General features: G+C 43.5%; 1 protein-coding gene across 5 annotated transcripts; it reads right to left on the reverse strand.

Moving 5' to 3' along the window:
* Positions 1-2,261: 2,261 nt before the first annotated feature.
* On the reverse strand, positions 2,262-10,689 carry tfap4 (transcription factor AP-4 (activating enhancer binding protein 4)). 5 transcript variants are annotated; one of them, XM_068337831.1, is made up of 7 exons: positions 10,322-10,689; positions 7,797-7,962; positions 7,590-7,688; positions 7,313-7,483; positions 7,072-7,221; positions 5,050-5,217; positions 2,262-4,962 (listed from the first exon to the last, which is right to left on the reverse strand). In XM_068337831.1, the coding sequence occupies exons 2-7, from the start codon at positions 7,869-7,871 to the stop codon at positions 4,804-4,806; spliced, it is 822 nt and encodes a 273-aa protein (XP_068193932.1). In that variant the 5' UTR covers positions 7,872-7,962; positions 10,322-10,689; the 3' UTR covers positions 2,262-4,803. The 5 variants fall into 5 exon arrangements, with proteins under 5 accessions (XP_068193932.1, XP_068193928.1, XP_068193930.1 ...); XM_068337827.1 differs by having other exon boundaries at positions 10,318-10,689; XM_068337829.1 differs by lacking the exon at positions 10,322-10,689 and adding an exon at positions 9,769-9,906.
* Positions 10,690-11,056: the final 367 nt, after the last annotated feature.

Here is an 11,056-nt window from a genome sequence, read left to right on the forward strand (position 1 = left end):
CTCTGACCTTAACCTAGTTTTCTCAAGGTCAAGGTCATCATCTCATTTTCATCCCCTTTGCAGCCCGAGTAATGTGCGTTTTGTTTCATCTTTCTAACTGTAACGGTTGTGAAGATAGTTGGTGGACGGACAGACGAACACACAAACACTGACAAAAAAATGTCTTTTTAGCCTCTGCTTTCGAAAAATCCTCAATCCATCCCTGATCATATTCTTCCATTTGTCCATTTTCTGCCGCTGTATCGGCCGTAGCGGGTCACGGGGAAATGGAGCCTATCCCAGCTGGGATAGGTCGTGAGGCGGGGGACACTCTGGGCACAACGCCAGTGTGCCACGAAGCCACACACAAAGACAGACAACCACGCACACACGCACACTCACTCCTACGGGCAATTTAGGACCGGCCAATCAACCTGAAGCACATGCTTTTGGAGGTGGGAGGAAGCCGGAGAACCCGGAGAGAACCCACGCAGACACGGGGAGAGCATGCAAACTCTGCACATGATCATATTCTTATACATAAAAACACATATTTATTGAAAAGTAGACTGGCACTCCTCTCAAATATGAGTGGCATCGATCCATTTATTTGGTGGTTGCCCTAAAATGTCAGACTACAGTACTTCATAGCCACACATTTACTGGAGCCAAAAGAAATCCATTGTCAAGATTGTCAAGACTCTCTAAATTGCATATTAAAAACAAACAAGACCTGCCTCCTTCATGCTACAATTCATGCTTTACAGAGAAAAGAATGAAAATCACTCCACACACTATATAACTCTAGCATTGGAGGTGTCAACTCTTATCTTAAGGAAGATTCGGCGCTCACTTGACAACCATGGTGGGATGTAATCATCACGCTATGTGGGAAAGGGAGGAGGTGCGTCTGGAGCATAAAGACCTCTGAGTCAGCCAAGAATCCCTAACACAACTAAATGCTGGGTGGATTACTGCTTTATCACACTCAGGCAGACACACTGTGAACATATTCTCACAACCCCTGGGAATCAATATCTACACTGTATATTAATCAAGCCTGACTATCCCAAATATCTCTGGAAGAGCGTCCAGAAAATAAATAAAATTAATTTAGCCTAAAACCAGCTTAGAAATGAGGAATCTCACTGGTGTTGGAATGAAGCGTTAAATCTTTGCATTAAAGGTAGATGCAGCTTTTTTACTAGGAAATAAATGCATATATGCAAATAATGAATGATGCCAGTCACTGATGATGAGCAGACCATGTATTCAAGGCATGTTAGCAAGGAACCCTGATGGAAAATTCAATAAACTCTGCAATATATTAACGTGCAAGAAATTACAAATGCTTCAGTTTGACAGTTGCATTTATTTAAACCGTAGAATTACTTCATTGGAGGGATGGTTTTTAGAAATACTGAGGTCATGAGTCCACTCCAACTATTTTTTAACCAGAAATATTTATTGGAATACAGTATTTGATTTTTACCAACCTACCAGTAACTTACCACATTTTATGTCTAAAAACTACTTTAAGGCTTTCGACAAACTGCCAGCATGAAAAACATTTCTCTTTCATCAACTCTTTAATCATTAAAAGTCCTGAGTTTGCCAAGTAAATTTAATTTACATTGTTTTTTAAGTAAAAAATGAACCACCAGCATGTTTAACAGCAAAAAAATAACCTTACCACTTGTTATTCGATTACAATTCTTGAAGTGACTCCAACATACTAGTTATTTTAATAGACGACAGTGGTCTGTGGAGAGGATCCAATGAGCTTCTGTTAAATAGACAACCCCTTTACCTCCTGAGACCCGCTGCCTGCTGTTCTCCAGAGTATTTTATACCAAGCGTTGGATAGCAGTGGTCTACATTTATTAGCAGTCATTGCTTATCGCTCCTGTACATCTGAAATTAGAAAAGTGAACCTCTGTACACACAAAAACAAGTTATTTTTGAATGAACGTGAGATGGTTGAACACGATGCTTGGAATGAATCAATGTGTTTCAGGGGTTCAGGAGTTGACGTCTACTATGTCTAGAGTATATTTTTATTTTCCTGAGAAGGTGGTCGGTCCAAATTTAGCAGGGAGTTGCTGAACAAGATGAGAAGGGCTTTAAAACCCTGGCCTCCAAGCAGGAATAAACACTTACACATCATCAGTTTGGATAACAGGCAACCAGAGTTGTATGTGTAGTGTTATTTTTAGTGTTCTAATAAATGTTAATTGTGCAGAAGCAGTTATTGTGAAGAAACGAGACACACACATACAATCTGTAAAAAACAAAGTACAAACTTTATTATTCTGTCTTTACAAAGGCACAAGCCTCTTTATCCCCAAAACAGTTCTCTTAAAAAAGAAAAATAGCTTCTTGGTGACCATATGCACTGACTGGTCTGACAAAAAAAAAAAAAAAAGTACAAAGAACAGACAAAAAGACAAGGAAAGGAAAATAAAGGGAGACAAAAAAATATGAATAGATAGACAGCATAAAAGATTAAAAAAAATGAAACTACAAAAGGGAAAACAGGACAAGATGGAGGATTGGACATGGAGGGGAGTACACAGCTGTGCGGTTTTTACTCAAGAGCTTCCGCTGAGATGCCCCTTTATACAAAAGAAAGAGGCAGACTCCAGCATATTACAGTAAGTGCTTTGTAATCTTGACCCTATTTCATTAACCCCAGGCCCACCCCCGCTCATCTGAAAATCTGATATGTCCGTGTAACGTTAACTAGCACACTTTCAAACACAGATGGTTATAAAACAGTTTGGGATTCAGCAGAAAACTAGCAAATGCACAAATTGAGGAAAACCCAAGGGCTCAATAAAGAGCAGAGCTGCTAATAAACTTTTGAGCATCCAGGAACCCCCTTCCTCTGGTGGTAGGTACTGTAAACACACCCCTTGATTTAACATGACAGGCATCATTACATGGGTGTTTTCACAACTTGAATCCTAATAGTTGGATTCTGGTTTCCGTTTACGAGCCGACACAGGGGGGTTGTTCGAATAGTCAGTTTGCCACTAAACACAATTTTAAAATAATCACGACAAGTCAAACTATACAAGGTTCAACTCTCGAAAAGCAACCTGATATGAAAATAACAAGTAAAACAAAATGGAATGTTGAGAATTAATGGTGGATTTATTTTCCTTGCGCGTCTGGTTTTACTAACGCGCGCCAAATGATTGCAAATCTAAATGTAAGGGGAGGGGAAAATGTGAGGAGTGCTTTAATGTAATTAGTATTAATAAGTACAAGTGATAGACAAAATAACTGGGAACATATTGTCTACCACTCCAATGTTTCCACTGGCCAACCTGATGGCCACATCAAGTGTTCAGGTACATGTCAGACCTCAGGGCTGTGTTAAGGCTGGCTACACAGTGCCTCCCTGCACCCATAGGAGATCAGTAAGGCAAGCTGCTGCCTCTCTCAGCTACATGTTTTAATATACGTCTGCAGGCAAAGAAAGCACGATCAGAGTCTGATCTCGGAGCAGAAATGTGAATGGCATGACAGAAAAAAAAAAGCGCACGACACTACAAAACGACGCACGTATGGAAATGCATAGAGTATGTTTGCAACAAAGTCACCTCCATGGCACATTCAATCAATTTCACTTGGCATATTCCTTGTATTTTCAGTATGACCAGCTTTGACAAAGCCCCCTCCCCCCCCCGACATTCAGACGAGAAACTACACGTCATGTATGAGCTGAATGGAACCAGCCCCGAGAGAACAAGTGATTGTAAGTCAGTCGTATCAGAATGTGTGAATGCTGTGTGCCTCGATTTCAAGGCGTAAGTGGTCCTTCTGCAAACTGCCGGAGTCTACGATGCCACAGAGCCCCGATTCAAATGCTAAAGCACGATAAACACACACACATGTGGGAATCACCCGAAAGCACCCACAGATTGGCTTATTTAACAAGCCAAGTGCTTCCATGTTTTCACACTCATACTAACCATTTCATATTGATGAGAGGCAGGTGTCAAAGAAGTGTCAAAGCACTGATTTCTTTTTTTCTTTTTTTTGCCAAATGCATACGTGTGACCACTGGGAACCCAGCCCAGTGAAAACACCGATAAACACACGAGTTATGAGCGACTAAGCCCCCTGCTTTATCCAGAGATTCGCTTCATTTCCTGTCAGCGTCAGTCAACTGCAGAAACAGCTCTTTTTCTTTCAGTTCCATCAGGTTCCCTTACTGGCTGAGGGAACGGCGACACGAGAATAAAACAACTTGTTCTTTCGTAGCAAACGCCTACATGATAAAAGGTTTGAGACAGTCTTGTTAGCTCACAGTGTCTCTTCAAACAGCACGGAGAAGGAAGTTTAAATGATGCTCATCTTAATCTAAAGCTACTCTGGTGTTGGGCGGTGATGAGGCCTCGTCTTTGTTGTGGCTCTGTCACAGAAAAAAAAAGAGGAAAGTCCTTTTAGAAGTCCTAGAATCCAGTATAACCGAGTAAGTACACACCAATCAGTGAAACGGTCACTCCCATGACTTTTCTTACAGATGAACGAACCGACGTGGGTTGTGTTTGTGAGAGAGGATGGGGCTGGACAGGCTGCAGGTATGAGCGCTGAACTATAAACCTGTGATGAGACAACATGTGAGTGTGTACTGAAAAAAATAAAATAAAACGAGTGCTTCTATCTGCCTACCGGCCCGATTTTATGTTCACTGAACAAGAGTGCTGTGGGTTTGTCACCTTCTGTAGCCCCGGTCTGCCTGGGCTTTTTGTGTGTGTGTGTGTGTGAGTGTGTGTTTGCTATGTAGGACATGTGAGATGTAGTGGGGTGAGCTCAGGGGAGAGAACAGTCGTCGGGCCCGTCGCTATTTGAAGCCGTGTCTGAGCCGGCCGCGTCGGAGAGGACGCGACCCGAGGAGACGATGACCGCCCTCCGCTGCTCCTCCTCGCCGGTGCAACCCTTCCCCTGGGTGCCCTCGATGTGCTGGATGGCCTGCAGGATGAAGAAGGAGGTGAGTGACAGCAGCGCCCCCAAGTGTTCATATGCAAAAAACAGCTCCTGCTTTAATCAGGGTCTTACTTGAACAATGGTGTCCAGGTTCTGTCGAGATGTGGACACTGTATTAATAACTGATGTTGGGCCCATGGTTACCACGGTGACATGGTGGGGCAAGGGGGGCTGGACAGGTGCAGGGACGATGACTGTGGCATGGTGTGTAGGTGCCGGGGGGGTAGCTGGGGCTAAAACCTGTCAGACAGATCAACAGTTTTATGTTAGAGTCCTTATAATAAACAGCAGGAACACAAGCATGTGCACATTTATACACACCAACCCGCACACCACTGCGAGTGCAGCTGGGCTGGATATTAAATAGTATCCAGGCCAGGTGGACGGAGTATTTCATCAACCTAGATTTTCTCGAGCTTTTTTCCCCACACCGTTTTGAGTGCTCACTTCCAATCAAGATAAACAGGGAACTCATTTTTATTCTTTTTGCACAAGAGAGACGTAGATTTCTCCCAGGTTCCACTTACAGCTTCAAATCATTGTGAACTTAACCAAAAGGGGAACCCACAACCTGCAGCTATTTTTTAAAAATGCCCCCGCATTGGAAAACATGACACGTCATTCTGAAAAATTCAAATGTGATATTAAAGCCAATCGAGCAGGGCAGGACTGTAGTAAAAAAACAAGATATATGAATATATGTTAAGATTCCAGTACTTTCTTGTCACAGAGTTAAATTTGATTTGGGATCGTAACGTTATGTACTTCTTGGGAAGTCACAAAGCATCACATGACTGATCCGGAATGCATCAGTCCTCTTTAGTTTGTGAGCACCCGGCTGCCAGTAGCAGAGGATGGGCAGAAAGCAGACACCGATTGATTTGGCATCATGTTCGGTTTGAGTCGGCCTGCAAAAAACAGGATATTGCGGCTGTTAGGAGATTAGCTCGACAGAATGATCTGCGAGATGCTCATTTAACACACTTTAAAGGTGTCTCGGTTGTTGACAGCTCTAACTGCGGACATGGAAGAAGCTGTCACTTATGTCATCCACAGCAGAGTGTGAGAGCAGCTCAGGTGTGTTTTAACACGACTGACTGACAGCCTACAGGCAGGAGGGTGGGACTGCTACCACATGCTTCATCACTTTAAGTTAACAAGTCCAAAATGTTTTTAGAATTTACATAGCAACAAATGTTTTGAGCAAAAACACCCCTGTGGTGTCATTTTGCACGTTTTACTTCAGTGGATTTTAGTAACATTTCCTGCACGGAGCTGTATGTGACCGGAGAATGGATCAATACTCATGGATTCCAGTTGTGCTGGCACCTGGAGAGCAGGTAATATCTGGCCTCACAGTGGAATGTGTGAAAAAGTGAAAAACATGGAATGTTCCTGAACGCAGCTGCAAAGCACTGAAGCTCTCTCCCAGCACCTGACAGGTTCTCCCATAAACCCCCGGTTTCTACCAGCGGCTACATGTGAGAGAGGCTCACGCGGCGCAGTGAATGATTCTAGTTACATAAGATGGGGTGAGGGCCAGTTAACTTGTTTAGACAAAAAAAATAAAGAAAATCAAGTTCATTGTCATCAGTGGGCATCATTTCACACACCAATATTCTTTTGTGAAAATCCCAAAATAAAATACGTATTGTTTATATTTGATAACTGGCCCCTAAAAAATATTTGTATTTAAGTATATATCTGCATCCTGGATTTTGTTCATTTTCATATATACAGTGCGCCCTCACGTATCCACCTCTTTGCGGATTTTTGGTTGGCAGTCACGTGATACCATACGCGCATTCTATTGGCTGACGGCATCCGGAAGTTCGCTACGATCCGTGAGTCTCGGACTTTCGTGAGGCACAAAAGTGCTTTAAACGGTCGATAAGAGTGTGAGAAAAGGTAATACAGATAGAAGGTGGTTTAATATCAGTTAGGGAAGGGTTCATAAACGTTTAAATTACCGTAAATAATAATAGTTTGTCGCTATATCGTGGAATTTGTAATTCGCGTGTGGTTCCTGGAATGCAACAACCACAACTTATTAAATATTTTATTGTATGTGTGGGTCAGACTCCTGTTTCCCACCTGTGGGCTGTGGCTCGGTGTGAGCTCCCTCTCCAGATGCTTGTGCTGCTGCACGTGAACAAGGCTCTGTGTTTGGGCTTGCTGATCTTGGACCTGCAGGGCAATCGCCTTCAGTTTCTCTGGGTACAACTCAGCATCCAGGGAACGCATCTGCTCCACAGGACAGGGGGGAGACAGGTGGGAGTTAGCAGTGAAACGACTGTCAGTCACCCGGTGCATACGCTTTGTGACTGAACCTCACCTGATCCTCCAGCATCATCCTGATGGAGCGCTCTTTCTCCAGCTGCTGCCTCAACTCAATCATCTCCCTCCTCAGATCCTCAGTCTTCTCCTCCTCCAGGATATCTGGTGAGCCGATGCCTTCGTCTTTCTCCTCTGCGCGCCTCCTCTTAGGGGAGGAGCCGCTTAACTCCTACGGGAAGCAAACAGTAATCGAATGTTTTAGACGTCAAACTGATATTGATATCAGACAACACTGGCGACGGCTGCATTCAGCTTCAGCTTGCATGATGTTTTACTTGTATGATTCGTTTGAGCTGATTGTTCTGCTGCAATAGTCGCGTCTTCTCCTGCTCCAAGGTGAAGATGTACTCTGCTGTTTGCTGCAGGATGGCAGCCTGGGAGGAGAGGAGAAGAATAATGTTACCTCAATGCTGAATTCACCCCCCCACTCCCCAAAGCTGCATTAACTTAGCTCCTGGTTGAGATCGCTCTCTGTGACCCACCTTGCTAAGCTTCTCTCCATCGCTGTGTGGGATGAGTGTTTTAAGTGACTGGAATCCAGCGTTGATGCTCTGCATACGCCGACGCTCGTTGCTGTTGGCGATCTCTCTGCGAATTCGCCTCTCTTGGTCCCGTGCCGTTTCTGGGTTTAGGGGAATGTTGGCCAGGCTGGAAGGGGAAACGGGGAGGATCGCTATTAGTTAGACATAAAAAAAACACATCAGCAGCAATTTAAATAGATGAATTATGGAAACGCAAAACATACTGAGCTAGACGTTCCCACATTGAGAATCTCTGATTTCTAGATTAACCTTGATAGAATTGGTGCTGTTGAGTTTTTATTTATTTCCACTGTAACGAGGTTTCAGCAAGTTAATTTGTCATTTAATACGACTTTTACACAAAAATCAGAACAGAGACATCTAGGAGTATGAAACACCTTCCTGTATTATACAGGTTTTTTGAGTGCTTTTGGATTTTAAATCTTCCCCAATAATATAAATCTTATCGACGGCATCAGAAGTATAATGGCATAATTTTTTAATCCACATTGTGATTCTTATAAAAAAGCTTTCAAAATGAGGATGTGACGGAAGAAATCCCATCAGTACCAATTGAATGGATTGCTTCAGTTTTCCTCCAGCTGGTAACTTTGGTTAAACCCTCAGAGATGTAAGATGAGCAGTATTTAGACTATTACAGAAAATACATTTTATTATAATTCACTTACGGGGAAATTTGAACTTCCTCTAACATCGTCTGTATCAAGCTCTGTATCTCTGGGACCCTCTCTAGCCAAGCTCTTATCTGTACTGACTCAGCTGCCTCAGTGCAAACACTGGGAACAATTGTGCAGACACAGACACACACAAACACTGCAACAGCACATCCAGCAAACACATCCGCTGCCAAAACATGAGCAACTGGGCCTGGACTTCACTATATTCTACAAACACAAACCGCCACAACAGAAGACCGGGTCGCAATCCCAGTGGATTCACTTTAAAACAAGAGTTTAAGAGCATGAGCTAAACCAACTAGTTCATGAGTCAATTAATGGATAAAATTATTCTCCAATGAATGCAAATTTTTAAAAAAAACGTTCTCCGGTTCAGCAGTTCATTTATGACACTTGATATCTTACTTTAACATATTTTGACAATAAAAACTGAATTTTGTGGTTGTTTGCAAAACAATTTAAAAAGGATCTTTTACCTTAATATATTATAACACTTAACAAATGTGAAGATAAAGCACTTCAATAACTTTCAGCTACTGACCATTTGCGTTAATTACAACAGTAACACGCCTAATATTACACTGATTTGTATGTTTGTCCAGTTATAAAGCGTACTTAGGTTTTTTTTGTCTTTTCTGCGTTGATTTTAACTGTAATAAACTGTCAGCGCCCCATCTCAGCTGATTTTATTTCTAATTGTATTTAGACTTAGACACGATGAATGAAAAGCCTACAGGCCTAATTAAAAGCAAAAAAAGAACTACATTTCCCAGACTGCCCGCGTCACGACCAGCAGGCACCAGCAAAACAGCACGATAGCATATCCCTCCGCGTCCCTCTTCAAACAGAGCTGCGGAGTTCTTTAAGGGCCTTCCGCGACACACACCCCCTTATTAAAAACCCCATTTTCAATTTTACAGACTGTTGCGCAAAACGTCCTTTTTTTCCGGACACGGTGGATTCAAAGTATTTAAAACGAGCCAAATGACCGCCGTCACAGCGCCCCACGCCACCTCCACGCTCCGAACAGACTTCTCGTGTCGTCCGCCATTATAACAATGCGGCAGGCAGCATGGCAGAGGTGTGGGGAGAAAAGACGCAGCGGACGCGGCTCCAAAAACGCGAACTTGACAACACGGGAACACTTTAAAACTAAAACTACGTCGAATTAGGGCCATTTTAACAACACTTCCACATTTTGCGTAACCAGTAATCGATAACAGTGCGCCACAGACAGGAAACAAACGCCAGATCCGCTCATCAGTCAGAGCACAAGCATGGCCGCAGCACCCACAATAACTTCAGCTCGTTCGGAGCGAGATCACAAACCCCCACGGCGTGTGCGGCAAAAGTAGACCCTTCCTGATTAAAATGGCAGTCACACGCGACACCTTTACCCTTCTTATGCAAATCACGACCGGGTGTAAGTGACATCGGGGTTAATTTGAGGATAAAGAGAGATGCGCCTTGGAGCGGGGTAGCAGCGTGGTGCGCGCCGAACCACGTGGTTTGTTTGTTAGCCATAAAATACAACAATTTCGAAGTAAAACGTGCAAAATAACGTCACGTGGATGAAGTATGGAGCGAGTCGGAGCTTTAAGTCATCCAAACGCAATTTAATCTCTACGTTTGGTCGTAATTAATGCTACCAGCTCCCCGTGAGTGGGTCGTGCACACAATAACAGATCAAGCATGGTGCCTCAGCTCCGTGGATAAGTGCGTGTTCCCCAAACTGATGCCTAACAATAATTCTGCATATAACATGCTGGATGAGGTGCACATACCTACAAAGACCTCCGATCACTTCCTTCTCCGTTTTCCTGAAATGTTGCAAGGAGGGCACCTTCTGAGCTGGTACCATGAAATACTCCATGCTCGCCTCTCGCCAGTTTGCTCCCCCCCTTCAAAGAACACCGGTGACCGTATAATGAAAATAAAAATGGTAACGTTATAGAATGGAAATCCAGCGGTCCTTCAGAAAAAGATCAGAATCCCCTGGTGTGTGTAATGTAGTAGTTTCAGGCTGTTAGGAGTTGTAATGTTACGCGGCTTCCAGCTGATGGGGTTCCCTCGTTGTGTGTGTGGCGCTCTGCCTCTCTCTCCCTCCCCTCAGCTCTCTCTGCATGACCGTGTGTGTGTGTGTGTGTGTGTGTGTGTGTGTGTGTGTGTGTGTGTGTGTGTGTGTGTGTGTGTGTGTGTGTGCGCAGCTGATCGGATAGCTTTCAAGGCGGGAAACAGCTGGTAGGAGTCACACTGCACTACCGAAGCCTCCTTCCGCAGAGACGTGGGACTACATGTAAACAAAGACTATTTAGCGCAGAAATACACCGACAGGATGAAGCGCCAACGGAGCTGAAAATAAAAATCTGCTTCTAAGAGACCACAAAAACCGACAAAGAGCCTACTAAATAATTAATCACGTTGTAGAATTTTAGTTTTTTCCCCCCCTCCTCAGTCGGTAATTATCACAATTTTGTATAGCAATCAACATCTATTTGTCCCTTTTTAGATGCAGCGCCTTTA

This window comes from Antennarius striatus, chromosome 16 (assembly GCF_040054535.1).
Source record: "Antennarius striatus isolate MH-2024 chromosome 16, ASM4005453v1, whole genome shotgun sequence".
Lineage (NCBI taxonomy): Eukaryota > Metazoa > Chordata > Actinopteri > Lophiiformes > Antennariidae > Antennarius > Antennarius striatus.